The 22801-nt window shown below is 46.1% G+C and overlaps 2 protein-coding genes across 4 annotated transcripts; one reads left to right on the top strand and one right to left on the bottom strand.

The window, feature by feature from the left end:
- Positions 1-258: 258 nt before the first annotated feature.
- On the bottom strand, positions 259-14601 carry PLEKHJ1 (pleckstrin homology domain containing J1). 2 transcript variants are annotated; one of them, XM_075611575.1, is made up of 7 exons: positions 13931-14601; positions 11781-11930; positions 10220-10287; positions 8677-8743; positions 3738-3828; positions 3048-3111; positions 259-1900 (listed from the first exon to the last, which is right to left on the bottom strand). In XM_075611575.1, the coding sequence occupies exons 2-7, from the start codon at positions 11872-11874 to the stop codon at positions 1835-1837; spliced, it is 450 nt and encodes a 149-aa protein (XP_075467690.1). In that variant the 5' UTR covers positions 11875-11930; positions 13931-14601; the 3' UTR covers positions 259-1834. The 2 variants fall into 2 exon arrangements, with proteins under 2 accessions (XP_075467690.1, XP_075467689.1); XM_075611574.1 differs by having other exon boundaries at positions 11781-11957; positions 13931-14599.
- SF3A2 (splicing factor 3a subunit 2) lies at positions 13983-21937 on the top strand. Of its 2 annotated transcripts, none has more exons than XM_075611572.1 (9): positions 13983-14089; positions 14425-14587; positions 16119-16190; positions 17129-17175; positions 18777-18886; positions 19422-19471; positions 20343-20483; positions 20903-20971; positions 21133-21937. In XM_075611572.1, exons 2-9 carry the CDS (start codon positions 14462-14464, stop codon positions 21832-21834), a joined length of 1317 nt encoding a protein of 438 aa, XP_075467687.1. In that variant the 5' UTR covers positions 13983-14089; positions 14425-14461; the 3' UTR covers positions 21835-21937. The 2 variants fall into 2 exon arrangements, with proteins under 2 accessions (XP_075467687.1, XP_075467688.1); XM_075611573.1 differs by having other exon boundaries at positions 13996-14089; positions 14354-14587.
- Positions 21938-22801: the final 864 nt, after the last annotated feature.

Genomic DNA, 22801 nt, shown 5'->3' on the forward strand with positions numbered 1-22801 from the left:
TCGAGAAGTGCATTCTGGAAAAGTCTTCCTGATACAGTGGCACATCCTTAACTCTACAATCCCTCAGATGTAATTAGATTCAGGGTGGGGAGAGAATGCAAAAAGTTCAGGTTCTGCTTGTAATTGACGGCTTAAAATCAACATCTGGTTAAGCTGCACCTTTTTTGTATAATGCATTTGCAAACCAAAGGAGTTCCTGCTAATAGTATCTTGAGGAAGTGGTGAAAGAGATTGAAGGATTCAATTCCAAGACGGCAGTGTCCGTAAAACAATTTATTTCATTACAAGATTAAAAAAAGAAAGGAAAAAAAAACCAGATAAATAAAATAAGAGTTGTCAGTATTACAAGCTCTGGTTTTTATACAGAATTTGGGTTAGACACTTGGTTCTGTCACCCACAAGGGTTAATGAAAACAAACGCCTGATGATTAAGTGTTAAGAATTATGCTATTTTCACAGTGTTGCGTTGTCTTCTAGTCTATGTACCGGATTTAACATCAGTACTGTCCTATAATCTGTCCCAAATAAAGGTTAATAAAACCCTTGGCGGCTCAGCCTACCCTGGTAGTAAGGAGATCCCAATTTACAACAAGCGGGTGAACTGCGTTGTGATGAAATGGTTACTGCTTGTAGGCTTCTGCTGTGCCTGTCCCGTAGTTGGCAGCATCCAGTTGCCAAAACCAATCCTTATTTAGATTTTTGTATGGATCTTGTAGATTTATAATACAAGTAACACTGGACGCTCCTAGGCTAGATAGATGAGGTCACATTATAAACAGGGGACCCAGCCTTAACATTTTTTGGAGTGAAGTGTAGCAGTGGAGGGGTTATCACCTCTTCCTCCCACCTGAGAATTAGCCAATTCTGCCTTACTTGCCAGTATGAGTACTTCATGGTTCATAATCAACCTCCTGTGGTGCCTTAAAGCAGCAATACAGGTTAACTTTTAAAAATATATATTATCACAGGTTTGAAGCAAGGGATCTTTGGGGTGAATCCTGTTACCTACAACTCGGTGGACCCCCTACTTCCAGAGATACCTCCCATACTGGTGTCGGTATCCCTGCAAGCAGAGAAACTGTGATCCTTAATCTAATGGTGTTTAAATATCACACAGGCCAATAGGAAGCTGTGATGTCATCCGGTACGGCTTCCTATTGGCCCTTGTCACCTAGACCTTTAAATGGCACAGGAATACCGGTACCCCTATGGAAATAAGTATTTCTGCAAGCAGGGGGTCCCTGGAGCCGAAATTAACAGGGTTTTGCTCTGGAGACCCCCTGCTTCAAACCTGTAATACAAAAATAAAACATTTAAAAAAAAAAATAAGTTTTAACTTGTATGGCTGCTTAAACCCCATGGCAGCCACAAAGGACCACAATAACTCTGCAAAGCATTGCTGGCAGCAAAAGGTAAATCAATCCCATTTTGCCTCCTGTTGCATACAATCGGGGGATTTTAACATGGTGCCAGTGCAGTAAAGATTAACATAAGTGAGTTTATTTATAAAATTAATTTAAAAAGTCTAAAAATAGTTTTTAAAATACAAAATAAGCAGATAGTGACAGCCTGTGATTTTCCCCTTGGGTAACAGATTGGGGGGTTAAGAGAGAGCCTACCATGGCTATGTGGCAAGGGGCTCTCTACGTTACTGCCACTGAAGAAATGAGCTATGGCTCACTATGCCCAGAGTAGACACAAGGAGTTTCAGCCTCTATTGGTGATTGGCAAAGGGAATGATGGCGTGAGAAGCAGAGCAGGCTTCACGTGTGCCTGAGACACACCAGAGGTGGATAATATCAGTCCCCTGGTAGGGCTGTACGGAGGTGGTACCTCACAGGGTTGCAGGTTCAATCTGGAACCGGGATTCATCGGAGATGCCATACTGTTCCAAAGGGTCCTGTGGGCAACGTGTAGAGGGTGAATAAAAAGCGAGGGGGGAGCCAGGAAGGTGTATGGGGAGCCAGGAGAGGGGGGAAAGGAAGGAAAAGGGGATCCAGGAAAGAGGGAAAGGAAGGTGGGGGGAAAGGAAGGTGGGGGGAAAGGAAGGTGGGGGGGAAGGAAGGTGAGAGGGAGCCAGGAGATTGGGGAAAGTAAGGTGAAGTTGGTGGGGGTGGGGGGCCAGGATAGGGGGGAAAGGAAGGCAGGTGGAGCCAGGAGAGGTGGGAAAGGAAGGTGAGGGGGAGCCAGAAGAGGTGGGAAAGGAAGGTGAGGGGGAGCCAGGAGAGGTGGGAAAGGAAGGTGAGGGGGAGCCAGGAGAGGTGGGAAAGGAAGGTGAGGGGGAGCCAGGAGAGGTGGGAAAGGAAGGTCAGGGGGAGCCAGGAGAGGTGGGAAAGGAAGGTGAGGGGGAGCCAGGAGAGGTGGGAAAGGAAGGTGAGGGGGAGCCAGGAGAGGTGGGAAAGGAAGGTGAGGGGGAGCCAGGAGAGGTGGGAAAGGAAGGTGAGGGGGAGCCAGGAGAGGTGGGAAAGGAAGGTGAGGGGGAGCCAGGAGAGGTAGGAAAGGAAGGTGAGGGGGAGCCAGGAGAGGTGGGAAAGGAAGGTGAGGGGGAGCCAGGAGAGGTGGGAAAGGAAGGTGAGGGGGAGCCAGGAGAGGTGGGAAAGGAAAGTGAGGGGGAGCCAGGAGAGGTGGGAAAGGAAGGTGAGGGGGAGCCAGGAGAGGTGGGAAAGGAAGGTGAGGGGGAGCCAGGAGAGGTAGGAAAGGAAGGTGAGGGGGAGCCAGAAGAGGTGGGAAAGGTGGGTGGGGGGGGGGGGAAAGGAAGGTGAGGGGGAGCCAGGAGAGGTGGGAAAGGAAGGTGAGGGGGAGCCAGGAGAGGTGGGAAAGGAAGGTGAGGGGGAGCCAGGAGAGGTGGGAAAGGAAGGTGAGGGGGAGCCAGGAGAGGTAGGAAAGGAAGGTGAGGGGGAGCCAGAAGAGGTGGGAAAGGTGGGTGGGGGGGGGGGAAAGGAAGGTGCGGGGGAAAGGATGGTGTGGGCGAAAGGGGGAGCCAGGAAAGAGGGGTGAGGGGAAAGGTGAGAGAGAGAGAGTAACTGTATTCTGACTTCCTGACTCACCTTCCCTGTCATTTTCAGGATTTCGTTGCGATAGAAGACCAGACTCTTCCTCATGAACTCGTAGCTTAAACACAGAATTTACCAGTCAGAGCGTGCAGTATCTTTAAAGGACCGAAGTGATCTAATGACATTTAATGCGTTAAATGCACGTGAATAACAGCTTTAAAAGAAATCAGACAAGTATGAGTACTATAAATCTTTCAAACTTTTAATATCTCCATAGCAAAGCACTTTAGATAGGTTTTTACAATCTTTACCGAACACCTTATGTTATAAAGATACTTGTGCACTCTTTTTTTATACACAGGCAAAATGGTTCATCAACATTTCTGCTTTAAATGAAACTAACCATGACTATCAGTCAAAGACAATGAGGCAATTGACAAATAAGGTTAGAATTACATGGGCGTGGGAATAAACTTGTATATTTTTATTTTCATATAAGAAATAAATATATGTAATTTCTATTTAAGGAGTGGATCCCTCTAAGGAAGTCTCCTTTTGCCCGCTATGACAAGAGCCTAACCCAGGGGGGCTCAACTCCAGTTCTCAAAGCCCCCTCCCCCCGGTCAGATTTTCAGGCTATCCCGGTTTCAGCAGCAAAGGTGGCTTAATCTGTCCCTGCTTCAGCACATGTGGCTCAATCAGAGAGCCACCTGTCCTAACCCATTCATTGCTAAAGTGACCCACCTGGCATTAGTTAGGGCTTCCACCCACTCTGCGCACTGCTCCTTACTGCTGCATTGAAACACGTATTTCCGATCTGGTTCATCTATAAAGTCTGTGGAAGGAAACGGCCATGAAAACAAATCTAACTGTGTCAATAGCAAAGAGTTGGCTGCTTTTCTTTTTTGGGAGGTTTTTTTTTTTTTTTTTTTACAAGTTGCATTTCTTCCGGGTCGCTGAATGGGGAAGTGTCTGTCAGTCAAGTATTTTCTTTAAAAAAATATTTTAAAAAAAAATATATATAAATATATATATATAAATATATATACACACATACACACACACTAGCTGATATACCTGGCGTTGCCCGGGATTTAATGTTCTGCCCCACCGGCCGCCCCAGGGGACAGTCAGCCGTGCTCCCCCCCCCCTGTGGCCAAGCAGGGGGGAAGGCGCGCCGGGGGAGAGGGGGAGTGATGGCGGGTAGGTGAGCAGTGGGTGAGGGGAGGTGAGCTGTGGGTGAGGGGAGGTGATGGTGGGGGGGAGGTAAGCTGTGGGTGAGGGGGTTGTGTGTGTGACTCCGCAGGGGGGTGATAGTCTCAGGAGGTATGGTGAGTGTGATGGGGTGAGAGTCTGTGGCAGTATGTGTGTGTGTCACAGTGGAGTAGGTGTGTCTGTGATGTCAGCGTACCTCTTGGCCAATGAGAATCGTGGGGGAGGCGGGCGGACCGACGGACCAATCTGAATCCCCACATCTACTAACAATCAAATAACTTTCAAATGTGTGTATGTGTGTGTATATATATATATATATATATATATATATATATATATATATATACATACAGAAAAAGAGAGAGAGCGGATTGGAAACGCACTCACAAGATTAAAATATAAAAAATGCAGTTTGTGATTTCATATCACCACCATCCGGTTCTGCATACGATATAACGTCTCTGTGGACTCCTCCAGGACTGCCAGACGTGTTCACCATGAACCAGGTATCAGGGGGGCTCCGTCAGGGAAACGGACAGCGCAATTACGTCACGACGACGCTGCGCACGCGCACGAGGCCAAACCAAGCGTGGAGATACTACAAGCGGCCATTGGAAGTGGAGAGCTGATTTCGGGACAGCATAAAGACGGCGAACGGAGCCCCCTGATACCTGGTTCATGGTGAACACGTCTGGCAGTCCTGGAGGAGTCCACAGAGACGTTATACCGTATGCAGAACCGGATGGTGGTGATATGAAATCACAAACTGCATTTTTTATATTTTAATCTTGTGAGTGCGTTTCCAATCCCCCCCACCCCCCATCCTCCTTCCCCCTTTTTTATAATAAACACACAGTGTTATGCTATGGGGCGTGCGCTCTCTTTTTCTGTTTTTAGATATTTGTGGAGGTGGTTAACCCCGTGTGAGAGCAGCCGAAGACCCCTTTATCTACACCGAATACCCACCATTATGGACTAACTATTGAAGGACTGGTTGGACTTTTATATACAATTTTCTTTTTTCTTTCGTTCAGCACGTTTTGCACTTTTTATGTATAGGAATTTGGTTGTGTTTTAGTATAGTATATTAGGCAATACTGTTCACAAATTATAAGTTGTTAGAATTTTCATCACATTAATATATGCACTTTTAGTATTATTTACACAATTCATTTGATTGATGGAACTATAGTTCACTTATCACTAAATATATCACGGTACTGTTTTTGGCGCTACATTTTTTGCTTATATATATATATATATATATATATATATATATATATATATATATATATATATATATATATATATATATATATATATAAAGGATTGGTTGTCTGTCTACACATGCCTGAATACACATTTTATTCCCTGGATGTGAGTGCTGCCTCTTTTTTTGCCTGACGCAAGGGTGGTAATATGTTTTTGTTTATTTTTATGGGACTAGCACCACCATTGTTTTTCACTATATAGAGTGCCAGCTGCTTGTTTTTGTTATATATATATATATATATATATGCGCACGATTCATAGTGTAGTATAAAAAATATAATGTGGAGAATTACAAAGGGTGAGTATTGCACGTGCACAAATTCAGTTCTTTTAAGCATATCATGCAATAAGACAGCGAACAGTCGTCAAGATGAGCCAAGCGGATTGTGGACTAGAACTGTAAAGTCCCCAGCCTTATATCAGCATTACAGCCTTATAACAACTTTTTTGCTGTGAAAATCAGGGCTGTGTTTGACTGTTGGCTGTCTTGTTGCATATGCGACGCAGCGGTGATGTCACAAGTCGCCGCTCACTGCAATACAGGACAGCTCTTTTCCCGCCGGAGACTAACAACCACTACATTGGGAGTGCTCCGGTGATCCGGATACTCTGGGTACACCCCACGACTGTGGTTCCTGCAAAGGAAGAACTTTTTACCTGTCGAGGACACCATCTGTATACTTCCTGTGATAGGAAGCTGTTCCCAAGAGGTTTCCGTGGCCATCGGACACATTCGCAGACGACGCTGTTCTCTCGTGTTGGGTGTGGATCGTCTGTGGTAACCCACGCCGTTTGTTGCATGATATGCTTAAAAGAACTGAATTTGTGCACGTGCAATACTCACCCTTTGTAATTATCCACATTATATTTTTTTATACTACACTGAGTCGTGCGCTTCTTCCTGTTATATATATTCTATACTACACTATGAGTCGTGCGCTTATATATATATATTTTTTTTAATACTACACTGAGTCGTGCGCTTTTTTATATATATATATATATATATATATATATATATATTTTTTTTCTTCTTATACTACACTGAGTCGTACACTTATTCCTGATATAGTGTAGTATAAAATATATATATATATATATATATATATATATAAGAAGCGCACGACTCATAGTGTAGTATAAAATATATATATATATATATATATATATATATATATATATATATGAGTCGTGCGTTTCTTCCTTATATATATATATATTTTATACTACACTATGAAACGTGCGCTTCTTTATATATATATTTATATATATTTTTATTTTTTTACACTACACTATGAGTCGTGCACTTTTTCCTGTTATATTTTTTTCCTAGTTCTACGAGATGACGAGCCCTCTTCCCAGGATAGCAGCAGGATGTCACTTCCCAAAACCTTATTTAAGGTTATGTTCACTTTTTGTATCACAATTTGCTGAACTATTTCACGTGGACTGAATATTTCCACCATTTTTTTCACTCCAATTGATCACTACACACATACCTGATACTTGTGTTATTCAAATCAATTGGTGTGCTGCATTTTTCCTTCACGCCAAGTGTTTTCTTTACCCTTAGCCCACCCTGTTCTCATCAGAGAGCCAATAAAAAAAAGGGCTGGGAGGGACGGGGCTTTGCCTGTGCAAACTCTTGTTGGATACACAAGGACATCAGATAAAAGGAGCATCCAGAGGAAATCAAACCCCTCCCAAGTCTCGGCTCATCATGTTTACAAAAGCACTGTAAATAATATTAAAATACTTCTAGGTGCCAGATTTTAGTAAAAAATGTGATCCCACAAAACACGTGACTCGTACACGAATTCATACACTTTGGGTCTAGTAGGGACTAACCCTTTAATAAACTTTAGTCGTTAACATTATACGCTGCCCATTGCAAGACACAAGAAAAATAAAATACGTCAAAAAATGTATTCCGTTATTCAACTGAATTAAATGCACATTTCTGTCTAGATTACATAATTAAACATTTTTCGGGGGGTAAAATGTTGTTTAACTCCTGTGCATTCCTTCACCTCCCTGGCAGCAAAAGGGGTTATACATTGGCGGTTTTCTGGCAGAAAATATACTTTTGTTTAAGAAATTGAAGTCTGTAGATTTCTTGTTATATAATTTTTTTTAATTCTTTGCATACCAGACAAGAGGAACTTGGCTACAGCCACTGCACTGTACCACCCTCCCACACACTCATCGTCTCATTCCTAGCTGTGTACATCTTATTAGATTGGCACGCCGCGGCCCATGCAAGGTAAAAATAACCTATTCCGTTTTAGGGGAGCGTTTAACCCCTTGGCCGCCCAGATTCCAAAGCAGTAAAGCGACAGATAACGTTAACAAAGACTGCCACAGAGAGCGGCGTGCGAGACCGCAGCTGGGGTGAAGATCTGCTGTCCTTGAAGATGCTCACCTCTTCCCCACACAGGCTCTGCGCCCCCTCCCCCTAATCTGCTGTGTATGAGAGATGTACAAAAGGCTGCTACAGAGATGGCTTGGGGTTGGGAAAAGCAGGGACACCCCCCAAAATGTGTACACTTCTGTAGCTCACGTAAAGCACCGATTTATGAGGGAATACTGTAAAGCCGTCTAGTGTTGTATGATGATGCTGGGTATCTAGTACACACTCAGCAGATGTCATACAGTAGGTTTATTCACAGGCAGTGATGGATGTGCAGGAAACTTTGTCAATATTAACATCCTGCTGTACTCGGACAATTCCTGTAGCCCTCAGTTCATGGTAAACCACTATAGATGACCGACCGCTCAGCCTTTTAGAACAACTAATCAATATTACACCGGTGCATAGGGACACAGGGAACCTGTAACGCATTGAGTGTAACATAGAGAAATGACACTAGATCCCTTTTAAGGAACTAGTGTAATTTCTCTAAGTTACACTATGCGTTACAGGCCCTCAGTTCATGCACAGAGAAGGACACACAGAGCAGGGGACACACCTTTGCTTTTCAGTTCCTCGTCTTCTATCTCATCATCCCCTTCTCTCTCCGCAATGTTCTCTCCCTCCACCTTTCTGCCTTCTTTCCCTCTGGTAATTTATCCTTTGTCTTTCATCTTTTCACTCTCCCCCCTTCACCGCTCTCTTCCTTTTATTTCTCTTCCTTTTCCCCTCATGTTCCTTTAGTCGCCCTCCTCTCTCTACTTCCTCTGTTCCCTAGGTACTCACGGATGGAAAATCCTCTCTCCTCTTCCTTCAGGACTCTGCAGTGTTCAAGAAGCAGCGCTCCGATGGGCTGAAAACGTCAAGAGCGTTAAGTAGCAAGAGAAGGAATAGCTTTGCTCCTATCCTACCTCCGTGTGCATCAGCTTTTCATTTCAGGAAAGTCAATAGGAGGAGTTATAGGGAGCGGTTATATGGAGCAATAGGAGGAGTTATAGGGAGCGGTTATATGCAGCAATAGGAGGAGTTATAGGAAGCGGTTATATGGAGCAATAGGAGGAGTTATAGGGAGCGGTTATATGGAGCAATAGGAGGAGTTATAGGGAGTGGTTATATGGGGCAATAGGAGGCATTATAGGGAGTGGTTATATGGGGCAATAGGAGGCGTTATAGGGAGGGGTTATATGGGGCAATAGGAGGCGTTATAGGGAGGGGTTATATGGGGCAATAGGAGGAGTTATAGGGAGCGGTTATATGGGGCAATAGGAGGAGTTATAGGGAGCGGTTATATGGAGCAATAGGAGGAGTTATAGGGAGCGGTTATATGGGGCAATAGGAGGAGTTATAGGGAGCGGTTATATGGGGCAATAGGAGGAGTTATAGGGAGCGGTTATATGGAGCAATAGGAGGAGTTATAGGGAGCGGTTATATGGGGCAATAGGAGTTATGGGGAGCGGTTATATGGAGCAATAGGAGGAGTTATGGGGAGCGGTTATATAGAGTAATCGGAGGAGTTATAGGGAGCAATAGGAGGAGTTATAGGAAGTGGTTATATGGGGCAATAGGAGGCGTTATAGGGAGGGGTTATATGGGGCAATAGGAGGCGTTATAGGGAGGGGTTATATGGGGCAATAGGAGGAGTTATAAGGAAAGGTTATATGGAGCAATAGGAGGGACTATTGGGGGCAATAAGAGCAGTTAGGCCTAGGACATAGTAGAATCAGCGTCGCTGAGGCGGGCTGAGCCGCGCTGAACAGATGCACAAAGCCCCTGCATCTGTAATCAGCGCGGCTATGGTTTCTCCCTCCGCAAGCGCGCTGATGCGTGCGGAGGCTGAGAAAATCGGAAGAGACAGGCAGGTTTTAAATTTTGCTGCTCGGGGAAGCGGAGGAGCGGTCACGTGACCGCTCCCATCCAATGGGAGCGGGGGACTAGCCACGCCTCCCGCCCCGCCTGCAAGGACAGGAAAAGCATCATTTTCAGCAGGCGAGGCAGAGCAGGAGCGCGCCTCAGCGAGCTTCAAGGCCACTATGTCCAGGCCTTACATGATGCACATAATCACTATTCTGCATCAGAAACCGACATTATATTCCCAATTCAATGTGTCAAAAACCTCAACAATTGAATATACTCCTGTTAAAAATCACATCTAAGACACTTTATTACCAAGCACTATGCTATTATTAAGCTATCTGCTGCCACATTCTATGTTTCTAATCACAGCCAGTAATGCAATATAAGGGATTAACAAAGATTCTGTAATGATGTTATATATGCATCTAACATACACTGTATAGGTTAGCAGCAAGAAACACATTCATTACACTACCTCCTCTTCATCTGTCCGAAAGTAAAAGAGAAAATTCACAACCAGTTTCACCAGACGTTTCTTCAAGACTGGAGAGGGAATGAGAGAGACAGACATAATGAGAGAGACCGCGAGTGTGAGACGGGAAAGGGATAGAAAGATAATGAGAGAGAGGGAGATGGAGTGAGGTGGGAATGAGGGATAATTACGCATATTAACATAGAGTCCTATGAAAATAATTGTGAATTAAAAATAAAAATAGCACTTGTGGGTACATTTGCGGGTCTCAGACAGCTCTGCAACCGTCTTTCCCTATCACGTAGCAAACAGTGCTTCCACTGCAGCCAGGGATTCTGGGTAATGACATGTAAATGAGCACACAGTGTCACTCTTTACGTCTCATCCATTTTAACATGGGACCTTATGCCTGCCGTAATACACAGCTTTTCAGCACAACATGGGTTAAAGAAGTGCATAGCCAGTAACCCTACTCACAGACGGCTGTTTCGATCTTTTGAGTCTCATCAGTGCGAGGTTGGTTGCTGTCTGTGCACCTGAAGCTGCTACGTGGGTATAACCAAACACTAAAAAAAAGCTACGGTAGGTTAAAAAAAAAAAAAAAAAAAAACCTGACAAAAACCCTCTGCCATACAGTGTACAGTAAAAAACAATACCACTTGTCTGGTTATACCACTGTCCCAGCTTCCCGTTACATAGTCAGCAACCAACCGCACACTGAAGAGACCCAAAACGTTGAAACAACTGTCAGAGTAGGGTAACTGCCCATGCGGCAGGAATAGGCTTATAGGGCTCCATGTTAAAATGGATGAGAAGTAAAGACTGAGACACTGTGTGCTCATTTGCATGTCATTACCCAGAATCCCTGGCTCCAGTGGAAGCACTGTTTGCCAAGTGATAATGGGGAAAGGCGGGGTTGCAGACCTGTCAGACGGATTTTTATTTGCTGTACGGTGGAGGGTATTTCTCACTTGTTTTACCCACCATAACTTTTTCATGAATTATAAATACCGGTAGTATACATCTGAGATGCTGTCCCGTATGTGGTGTAGTGGTTAAGGTGTTTCCCTTGAATATATAAACATGCAGGTTTCATTCCAGCCTCATCTACCTACACTACCTCTGTGTGACGTCAGAAAAGTCCCTTTACTTCCCTGTCCCCCAAGTGACCCCATGTTCCACCCCAGAGGCGGCTACGGATGTGCCTCTGCAGTGTGACCTGAGGGATTTAGAACACAAGATGTAATGTTTATTGAGCTGTGTGAAGTTAAGCAGGTACAGGCCATGGTACTTCATATGCACTAAAAGATTTGAGTTACCCCCAGCCATAAGAACTATACGAAACTATGAGTCGCTGTGACGGTGACACTTTGTGACAACACCTTGGGTAGGGAATGATGTCACGGGCTGTTGAGACTAGGTACAGTCTGAGTTGATAAAGTGATTTATCCGTGACGATGCCATGAAGTAAATTGAATAAGAGTGTAGTCATTTGGGATGGGAGATGTCATTAGGCGAGGATGTTAAGGGTAACAAAGCCACGGTGGGTGGTGATGGCACTCACCACTCCCCTTCTTGGGGCCTCTCATACTCAGCTCGGCTGCTTTCTCTGCTCTCTGTCTGGAGAGGGACAGCAGCTCCTTCTCATTATAACGCATCCTGAGCCCGCGGCATGGCCCAGTGACAACAAGGTGACACCACGGGGACACAGCGACTGTGACAACAAGGTAACACACTGCAACTGTACAAAACGGTGGCACACTGTAATACAGTCACACTGTGAGTGAGGTGGCACACTGTAATACAGTCACACTGTGAGTGAGGTGGCACACTGTAATACAGTCACACTGTGAGTGAGGTGGCACACTGTAATACAGTCACACTGTGAGTGAGGTGGCACACTGTAATACAGTCACATTGTGAGTGAGGTGGCACACTGTAATACAGTCACACTGAGTGAGGTGGCACACTGTAATACAGTCACAATGTTAATACAGTCACACTGTGAGTGAGGTGGCACACTGTAATACAGTCACACTGTGAGTGAGGTGGCACACTGTAATACAGTCGCACTGTGAGTGAGGTGGCACACTGTAATACAGTCGCACTGAGTGAGGTGGCACACTGTAATACAGTCACACTGTGAGTGAGGTGGCACGCTGTAATACAGTCGCACTGTGAGTGAGGTGGCACGCTGTAATACAGTCGCACTGTGAGTGAGGTGGCACGCTGTAATACAGTCACACTGTGAGTGAGGTGGCACGCTGTAATACAGTCACTGTGAGTGAGGTGGCACACTGTAATACAGTCACACTGTGTGTGAGGTGGCACACTGTAATACAGTCACACTGTGAGTGAGGTGGCACACTGTAATACAGTCACACTGTGAGTGAGGTGGCACACTGTAATACAGTCACACTGCGTGAGGTGGCACACTGTAATACAGTCACACTGTGAGTGAGGTGGCACACTGTAATACAGTCACACTGTGAGTGAGGTGGCACACTGTAATACAGTCACACTGTGAGTGAGGTGGCACACTGTAATACAGTCACACTGTGAGTGAGGTGGCACACTGTAATACAGTCACACTGTGAGTGAGGTGGCACACTGTAATACAGACACACTGCGTGAGGTGGCACACTGTAATACAGTCACACTGTGAGTGAGGTGGCACACTGTAATACAGTCACACTGTGAGTGAGGTGGCACACTGTAATACAGTCACACTGTGAGTGAGGTGGCACACTGTAATACAGTCACACTGAGTGAGGTGGCACGCTGTAATACAGTCACACTGTGAGTGAGGTGGCACGCTGTAATACAGTCACACTGTGAGAGGTGGCACGCTGTAATACAGTCACACTGTGAGTGAGGTGGCACGCTGTAATACAGTCACACTGTGAGTGAGGTGGCACACTGTAATACAGTCACACTGTGAGTGAGGTGGCACGCTGTAATACAGTCACACTGTGAGTGAGGTGGCGCGCTGTAATACAGTCACACTGTGATTGAGGTGGCACACTGTAATACAGTCACACTGTGAGTGAGGTGGCACGCTGTAATACAGTCACACTGTGAGTGAGGTGAGCGCTGTAATACAGTCACACTGTGAGTGAGGTGGCGCGCTGTAATACAGTCACACTGTGAGTGAGGTGGCACACTGTAATACAATCACACTGTGAGTGAGGTGGCACACTGTAATACAGTCACACTGTGAGTGAGGTGGCACACTGTAATACAGTCACACTGAATGAGGTGGCACGCTGTAATACAGTCACACTGTGAGTGAGGTGGCGCGCTGTAATACAGTCACACTGTGAGAGAGGTGGCGTGCTGTAATACAGTCACACTGTGAGTGAGGTGGCACACTGTAATACAGTCACACTGAGTGAGGTGGCACGCTGTAATACAGTCACACTGTGAGTGAGGTGGCGCGCTGTAATACAGTCACACTGTGAGTGAGGTGGCACACTGTAATACAGTCACACTGTGAGTGAGGTGACACACTGTAATACAGTCACACTGTGAGTGAGGTGGCACACTGTAATACAGTCACACTGTGAGTGAGGTGGCACACTGCTACTGTGACACAATAACAAACTGATAATGCAATACAGTGACTGCATGGCACAATGACACAAGGTGACACTGAGGCGTTAACACAATTACATGAATACACATTATACCAATACCACGGTTACACACACATACCTCTGTTTCTGTCACACCCGGCAGTGGCTCATCTGACTCCCTTGAATAAAGTTTTTGTTCAGAGCCGCGTCACTTCCTGTGTGTACCTGTTCACTTCCGGGTCTGAGTAAAGTTTGTTCAGGGCCTCGCGCGGGGAAACACCGGGAGTGAGTGAGAGAGGTGAGGGGATAGACCGGGGATAGACTGGGGGGAAGGGTGAACGGAGCAAGCGCCCCTATACACTACCCCATACCGGAGAGGGTGGTTGTGTGTTTCAGAGATAGAGGAACACGTATACCTACTATATGTGTGTGTGTGTTTATATTGCAAAGTATTTCCAGCACATGCAGAGTGCCCTAACCCCTTAAGCAACTGGTCCCTCTGGTACATGAGGGGTTAATAGAGTGCATCATTGAAGTCTGGTTTTAAACCTCCTTTGTGCAGTTGTTGCAGATTCGTTGTGTTGGACGTGGCTTATAATTGTGTGTCTGACGTCGCTGCTCCTCTTGCTGCAGTTTTCTGTTGCGGATCCCGCCCTGTGGACCCCTAGCCATGGATTTCCAGCATCGAGCCGGGGGCAAGACCGGCAGTGGGGGGGTCGCCTCTTCATCAGAAAGCAACAGGGACCGGAGGGAGCGTCTCCGGCAGTTGGCCTTGGAGACTATAGACATCAACAAGGTAAAAAGATCCTAACTCTGTGTTATCGTTCCATCTGAGGACCAGAGAGTAGTAATGACATGTCCAGAGCGCCACAGCCCCCCCGGGCACATATCCCCGGAGCTATCACGTGACTGCGACATCAGTGGCGTGAACGGAATAGGTGGGAGGAGTTACGGCTTTGGCTAGATCATGTTCAGCACGAACGCGATCTCCTAGAAAACAAGCTTAAAGGAGTAATCCAAGCACTTTTGTTTAACGTTTTTATTTTATTTTTTTACATCCGGTTAAAGCGGTGGGTCTCCAGAGCTGAACCCCGTTATTTTCATCTCCGGGGACCCCCTGCTTCCGGAGATATCTCCATAGGGGGTGCCGATAGCCACCCGCAGTGAGCTAGCTGGGGTTTAAAGCTCCCATGTCACATGGGCTGAACCTGATGACGTCACGGGTTCCTATTGGCCCACAAGGCGCTGGAGCTTTGAAAAACTTGGGCGGCGTGGGTGGTTGCAGAGGCCTCGCGCTCTTCCCCCAGACATTAAATTAAATACCGGGGGATAGTGTGAGGCCCCTGCAATACTCCACTTACCGGGATTCAGCCGGCTGTGTGATACGTCACCATAAGGCCATGTGACATCATACACGTCAAATGATGCTTCGGGTCACGTGGCGTCACATGACCCCGCAGCAACATTTGATGCAGATACAAGGTTGGGGGGGCGCAATATCGGGAAGGGAAGACAGGGGGGCGCAGCTTCAAAAGTTTGCACTCCCCCTGGGTTAAGGGATCAGTCCCTCTGAGGACCAAAGTAGCAATGACATTATTAAGGGGTTACAACTGGGTGACTGATTCATTTTGTACCCGAATCTGAAAATAAGTATTTTAAATTATTATTTAAGCTCCTTTTGTAAACATAGTGAGCAGAGACTTGGGAGGAGTTTCACTTTCTCTGGCTTCTCCCTTTTTGTTTGATGTCAGTGTTTGGCAAGATATTCTACAGGGAAACCCCCCTCTGCACCCCATGTTTGATCTTTATTGGCTCTTATAAGGACAGGGTGAAGAATACACTTGATTAACAAACTTTTCCCCCATTTAGAGGCCCCGAAGAAATGCAAATTGAAATTAATTTACAGAGAAATAAAAGAAGCCACATTTCTGCTTTTAGCCCGGTTAGATCTGTTTGAGGAAGGCAATAAGATTGTTATATTGTTTACAAACGTATGTACTTTGTCTGGCTTTGTGGGATTGCACCTTTTAGACAAATATAAGACTTGAAACAAAAATGTGCAGTTATGGTTTCTTGGTAAATGAAAATATTTTTTTCATCTGGTCTGAATACTAAGGGAGAGGGGGAGAGGCGGGAGCAAGTGTTTACTTAACCTTGAGCCCATCATGACCCTGTTAGGGGTTTAAACGATTTAGATATGTTTATTTTTGTATGCCAAGTGGCAGTGCATCTTTTTGCGTTGCAGGCCTTTAGTGCCACACCCCAACTGATGGATTCTTTTTTTTGTCCTGGATAATTCATGAATTTGTGTGTTTTTGTCTTTTCAGGATCCCTACTTTATGAAAAATCACCTGGGGTCATATGAATGCAAGCTGTGCCTCACCCTGCACAATAATGAGGTGAGTTGGCTCCCTTTTGAGGATTGCTTTGTACACCGAATGCAGCCTCGTAGCGCTGTGTATTACGTTGGGCCAGATTGTGATTCTGTTGCGATAAGGTCAAAATAAGTAAACGTGGGAGGGATGTTGACCCAGTAATCTGATTGCCAATATTTGGAGTCGGGAAATATTTTTTTCCCTTATGAGATATCATTAGCTGATATGTCACTGGGAGGTTTTATTTGCCTTCCTTTGTATCAATATACTGCAAGTATAAATATAGGATAAAGTATCTGTCGTCTAAATTTAGCATAGGTTGAACTTGATGGACGTCTGTCTTTTTTTCAACCTCAAGTAACTATGCTTTCATGCGGCATCATTGCATGAATATGCCAGTGATTTAGTGTTGCTTGTGTCAGTTTGGGGAGATGTCAGTTATAGGCAGCAATGTTAGGCTGCGCATATAGCGACAGCGGCGCAACGTCGCACCATAACAAATGCATTGGCGCCGTCGCGTGCGCTTATAGTAGACGCAATGACTTGGTCACTGGAAGTCATCTCAATTTGATTTTTCCAGCGAAAGCAGCGTGACGTCGCCGTCACATCGTCATCACTATACGCGCAGCCTTTGGAGGGAGGTATTTTTTCGGAGGAGTTATAGGCAGAGTTTAGAGGGGCAGTTCGAGTAGGGGTTATAGGGTTCAGTTATAGGAATTGTTAGGGAAAGAGTTAGGAGCAGTTGTGAAATGAGTTATAGGCAGCAATTGTGAGACCAGTTAGGAAGATAGTTATAAGGAGCATGTATATCTTTACGTATAGCACCATCCATGTACATTGTGCTTTACAGGAGTGTTGCAGCCCATCTGGCAGCAAAGGGGTTAATTATAGAGCCCCTTTTTTTGTTACACATTTATCTGCTCTTATCTCTCCATGATGTTTTGTTTCCCTTCTCTTTGCAGGGCAGTTACCTGGCACACACACAAGGGAAAAAGCATCAGACCAACTTGTAAGTTGCAGGCTGGCACTAATATTTCCTTACCCAGGGAGCCATGCGGCAGTACAAATAGGCAGGGTCTTGCTCGTGAGCCGGATCACTGATTTGATGTATTTTTGGAGGACAGCGGGAGCAAATGAAAGGATAATTGTTAGGAGCTGTTTTATGTAATTCAGTGAAATCCTTCACAATGGGGTATCAACGGCCCACGGGGGAAACGGATTGTTGGGGCCTCTATATGGTTATAACGGACAGCAACGTTTCAATAGGGTTTGCACTCCTATGTGAACATACATATACACACTGCCTCAGATGTGCAGTAACTCGTAGATACAAACATACATATATGCACTTATGGATATATATGTGTGTATATATGCGTGTGACAATATTTTACCTAAACATTTACCACAGTTTTAATATATTATCCCTGCAGTAGCCCAAGTGGCCAGATAGTCATGGGCAGGTCTCCCTCGCATATCAAGGAGACTAGTATGACATGGCTTACCCAGCAGGTTCGGTATTACGGATATCCCAGCTTCAGCACAGGTGGCTCAATCATTTTGATTGGACCTGTTGGGGTGTTTGAGAACCGAAGTTGGGAACATCTGATCAATCGGAATTACTAGGTCATGCAACACACACAAATGCAATAATGATCCAATAGTGGTTAAAACAGTAATCCAATGTTAACCTCTTGGCAGCCCATACAAATAAAAAAAAAAATCTCAAATAAACCGTGGCCTTAAATGAGGCCAAATCCATGTCCCTTTGGCCTAAATGCAATCCAATTCCATCTTCAAAAAAAGTTCTAACTGAAATCTTTCTTAAAACCATGGATCCTTGGTCAGTCCGTCTAGATATTTGTTTACAAAATAAAAATAAATCTACAATCGGCAGCCGAATCCTTCCTCGGCCGACGACTAATGTGTTATGTGGTGGGACGCAGTCCTCGTATAGCACCTGTCGTCGGTGTCGTCTCATAACACGTGGTAAGTAGGCCTGGTAATCTCTCAACCTGACAACGTAGCCCATTGATGTCCCATGAATATTCCCATCGATGTCCTACATAATTTAATAACCCCTTAATAGACCAGGTGGGGTTGCCCGTGGCTAGCTGGCCAATTCGGCTTCTAAAGGGTTATTAATGTCATCTAGATGTTTTTAGTTGGGTTATTTATTTGTAAGGTGTTTATTGGGCATGTTAACCCCTTTGATGTCTGAAGTCAGTACGTTGCTATGCTGTGGGAGCTCTAGGCATCCAAGGGGTTTATTTATTGTCTGCCATAAGGTTTGTAATGAATCTTCTTTCAGAACCATAATTACCAGGTAGTTAACCCAATTTTATTATCTCACCCGGTCAATTATTAACTCATTGGTGATTAAAGTCATATTTATGCGTTGTTAATTCACATCCCTGTTGTTTTACCGGGTGCGATAGTAACCCCAGTTGGAATTTAGCGAATCCCAGCCATAGTGAGATAGTCTGCTGTGTGCGTTCCAGGTTCCTCTGGCAGCAAAGTGATTTCACGAGTCGACCTTACTTGTGCCTTTTTGGACTGGAAATTGGAGGTTCCAAGAGGTAGTTAATCCCTTCTTGTCCCACTCGTCAGGGCTCGCCGAGCAGCGAAGGAGGCAAAGGAAGCCCCAGCACAGCCAGCCCCCGAGAAGGTGAAGGTAGAAGTGAGGAAGTTTGTGAAGATCGGCCGGCCGGGTTATAAAGGTGAGACTCGCTCACGTAGCAGGGAGAGGAGCACATGACCTGTTCAGTCTGTGACGCCTCAGTTGCCATTTAATCCCAGGGTTTTCCCCATATTTTCTGTCTTTCAGCCAGTTTTGAATTAATTTGCTTTGTGAACCTCTAGCATCACTGCTGGGAAGCAGGTTTCATGCATCCACTTTTCTTTCAGTGAAGAACTTCCTCACATTTTCCCTCAGCCTCCAACCCCACGACGTCAGAGCATAAACCTCCTCTTAGTATTCCTCTGTGTGCTGTTATTCTTTGAAATTCCCGATAAAGAGAATTTACCTATAAACATGATCATCCTGGAATCTCCCCCTGAGCTGCTCCTACACTTGTGGTTCTCTTTTGCTGCTCTGCAAAAGGGTTTATGTTTGAGTGCTTCCTCTCTTGCTGGGCTCTGGGGGAGCAGTACTTGTTTAGAGCCTCCACCTCCCGTTGCCCAGGAAGGAGACTTCGGAATGTTCCGTGGTGCTGCTCCGGAGACTCTTGATCATTGATCTTTTATCCTCTGTAGTGACGAAGCAGAGGGATACGGAGATGGGCCAGCAGTCTTTGCTATTTCAGGTAATTACACTGATTTGGGGAGACGTTCTAGGGTTTTCAGGGTATCTCTGCTCCTGACACTCCCCTATAAATCAATTGCTGGAAAGAGGTTATTATAAGCTTCTCTTTTTAGGTTTCCACGTCTGTGATACGCTGCAGCTCCTTGTTTCTGTCATTGTGTCACCCTATGGTGGGAGGGACATGTTGATCATAGACCTTGTCATTCTGTCACTCTCACGCTGAAATTAGGCACAGACTCCATAGGTCATAGTCCCTTCTGTCTGCCACTGTCACCCTGCAGTGGCAGGGAAAGACTGCATGTGCCATAGGTCTCTCATGACTGTCACCCTGTCTCTTTCTGTACAATAAAACAAGTGGGTGGGAAGAAGCTTCAGTCCTATAAGATTGTTGTACTTTTATTTTGGGGTCCCCTCCCAGTGTGAGTTGAATCTTCTCTTTTAGAAGCTTCAGACACATACCTGGGAACATTTGTTCAAAAAAAGGTTGGATATCGTTTTAGAAAGGAACGGTATGCAGGGATATACCAAATAAGTAAACATGGGAAGGATGTTAATCCAGGCCAATAATCTGATTGCCAATTCTTGGAGTCAGGAAGGAATTTATTTTTCCCCTTGTGAAATATCATTGGATAATATGCCACTTGGGTTTTTTGTTTGCCTTCCTCTGGATCAATATACTGTAAGTACGGATATAGGATAAAGTATCTGTCGTCTAAATATAGCATCGGTTGAACTTGATGGACACATGTCTTTTATTTATTTTTTTCAACCTCATCTACTATGTAACTATGTAACTATTTGACAGCTGCCCACAAGGGCCTCTGTGTTCTGATACCTTCACCTAACCCTGCCTCCCTCTGATCTCCCTTCAGATTGATTACCCGGAGATAGCAGAGAGCATCTTTCCTAGGCACCGGTTTATGTCTGCCTACGAACAAAGGATCGAGCCCCCGGACCGACGCTGGCAATACCTGCTCATGGCCGCAGAGCCGTACGAGACCATAGCTTTCAAGGTGGGATCCCCCTCCCATGCTTGCCCACTGGGAGCTTCTAACTTGTGCAGTGACGGGCAAATATTGTAAACAGAGAGGGGCCTTAAGCATTTAGACCTCTTACCTTTGTCAATTCTCTTTGACGCTGGCTATACTTGCTGAACAATTGAAACCTCCCCAAAGGAAAGTCTAGACCGGCTGAAGCTTCCTTGCCTGTAGCAGGAAAGCCAGCCTCCCCCCTTACACCGTGACACACACACACCGCCCAGGCAGTGCCAGACTCTCCTGCTACCACAACACGCCTTTCATGCCCTCCAGTCACACACAGCACAGGTACTACAGGTGTAATTGCAGTCTCTGCCATTCAAGTTAAAGCCTTTCTGTGTGTACGTTATCCAGCTTTCGACGGAACTGACCTTTCTCTTTTCTTCTCCCATTAGGTTCCAAGCAGGGAAATTGACAAAGTGGAGGGCAAGTTCTGGACGCACTGGAACAGAGAAACCAAGCAGGTACGTGGGGGACATCCGTCAGGAACTGCATCTTAACCACTTCGCTGCCCCTGGTCAGACCCTTCCCCCTCTGTCTGTAAAGAGCATAGGTTTTCTAACACTGATTTGACTGGTGTACAAAGTCTGTGCTAATTCTGCCTTTGTCTCTCCACTCTTTACAGTTCTTCCTGCAATTTCATTTTAAAATGGAGAAGCCCCCACCTCCTCCCAGCATGCCACCGGGACCCCCTGGCGTGAAGAGGCCGCCACCTCCCCCACTGCTGAACGGGATGCCCCCTCGCCCACCCCTGCCGGACAGCCTGCCTCCTCCCCCTCCTGGTGGCATGCCCTTGCCCCCCATGCCACCTGGGGCACCAGCACCACCGGGACCACCTCCCCAGCTACCGCCTGCCCCTGGCGTGCCCCCGCCAGGGCCGCCTCCTTCTTTGCCTCCCCCTGGTGTACCACCCCCTGGAGTGCCACCTCCCCCTCCTAATCCTGGCGTTCCCCCTCCGGGTGTCCCGCCTCCTGGTGTTCGCCCTCCAGGTGTCCCTCCTCCTGGCGTTCGCCCTCCAGGTGTCCCTCCTCCTGGCGTTCACCCGGGTGTCCCTCCTCCTGGCGTTCACCCACCGGGTATCCCCCCTCCTGGCGTTCCCCCTCCGGGTGTCCCTCCTCCAGGCGTCCCCCCTCCTGGCCATCCTCCTCCTGGCGTTCCTCCCCCCGGCGTACCCCACCCTCCAACTCCCGGGGTTCCCCCACCTACCCCCGGATTACCACCCCCAGCACCTGGTGTTCTACCCCCTGGTCCTATGCCACCCATGATGAGACCACCCTTGCCCAACGAAGGACCTTCCAACATGCCCCCGCCCCCTCCCACCAACTAATCCCATTCCTGTTACCCTCTCCCGTCACCCAGACACAACCAGAGATTCCGAATTTTATAGTATTTTGTGTTTTAATTAATAAAATTAATCCGACAACTCCAAAGTACCAGCCTAGCGTGTTCCTTATTTGCAGGAGATGCGAGTCAGTGAAATTGGCACATAGAAAGGCGGAGATCCTGGCACTATTGGAAATTTGATTTTTGTGATGGGTATAGGAGCACAGTGCTTAAACCACTTCAGCGCAGCCCCCTCCTGTACTGAAGGGGTTTAGGGTGAGCACAAGGCTTAGCATCTGTAGGGCTTGCCTCTACCTCACTTTACTCTCATCTCCCATTGTGAGCGACGTATGCTAGCTGGATGTGGACACAGCAGCAGTTGGGATTGCGGGACCGACAGACATGTCTGGCGATTGATACAGATACCACAGCCCTTCATCTTCATTTCAGCTGCTTGTTTGGCCCAAAAAATAGATCCAGATCTGGGATCCGCATGGCCATCCATTTTGTCTATCATTAGCACTCTGCCACACATGAGATTCTGTGGTGAAGGATTACCTTACACGCCCACTCTTACTGCTCTCAATTTTTGGGGCTTTTTTGCTTTTGTGCATTCATGTGCTGATTTCAGCCCCTACTCAATGTGCTGCTGTTACTCTGCTATATCATGATAGCAGTTCATGCACATCATGTTCTTCACATTACCTGGCCATTCCTACGTGGTTTCTGTACTTTTCCTATACAGGGTTTAGTTCTGTTCCACCTAATACTCCTCCAAATTTCATTTTATTGTGCTTGTTTTTTGGACTGGCCAGTCAAGACTCTGGGAACTATTCAGATCTCGCGGTTTGTTTAGGTAATGTGTTCGTTCTGCTGCTTTTGTGTTATGCCTTATTTGAGTTAGAATTTTTCGTACCCAGAGCTGTTTATTTCACCCTTCGTGGGCGTTTTTTGATAATTTGTTATGCTTT

Source organism: Ascaphus truei, chromosome 8 (genome assembly GCF_040206685.1).
Source record: "Ascaphus truei isolate aAscTru1 chromosome 8, aAscTru1.hap1, whole genome shotgun sequence".
NCBI classification, from domain to species: domain Eukaryota; kingdom Metazoa; phylum Chordata; class Amphibia; order Anura; family Ascaphidae; genus Ascaphus; species Ascaphus truei.

What these genes read in the sequence shown, in the direction of transcription:
- PLEKHJ1 (XM_075611575.1), bottom strand. Translation starts at nt 11,874, where the DNA reads ATGCGTTATAATGAGAAGGAGCTGCTGTCCCTCTCCAGACAGAGAGCA. An exon ending in TTCGGACAGATGAAGAGGAG is followed by an intron (nt 8,744 to 10,219) that starts GTAGTGTAATGA and finishes TGACGTTTTCAG; the next exon opens with CCCATCGGAGCGCTGCTTCT. An exon ending in GAAGCCCTAACTAATGCCAG is followed by an intron (nt 3,112 to 3,737) that starts GTGGGTCACTTT and finishes TCTGTGTTTAAG; the next exon opens with CTACGAGTTCATGAGGAAGA.
- SF3A2 (XM_075611572.1), top strand. Translation starts at nt 14,462, where the DNA reads ATGGATTTCCAGCATCGAGCCGGGGGCAAGACCGGCAGTGGGGGGGTC. An exon ending in AAAAAGCATCAGACCAACTT is followed by an intron (nt 17,176 to 18,776) that starts GTAAGTTGCAGG and finishes CCCACTCGTCAG; the next exon opens with GGCTCGCCGAGCAGCGAAGG. An exon ending in CGGCCGGCCGGGTTATAAAG is followed by an intron (nt 18,887 to 19,421) that starts GTGAGACTCGCT and finishes TATCCTCTGTAG; the next exon opens with TGACGAAGCAGAGGGATACG.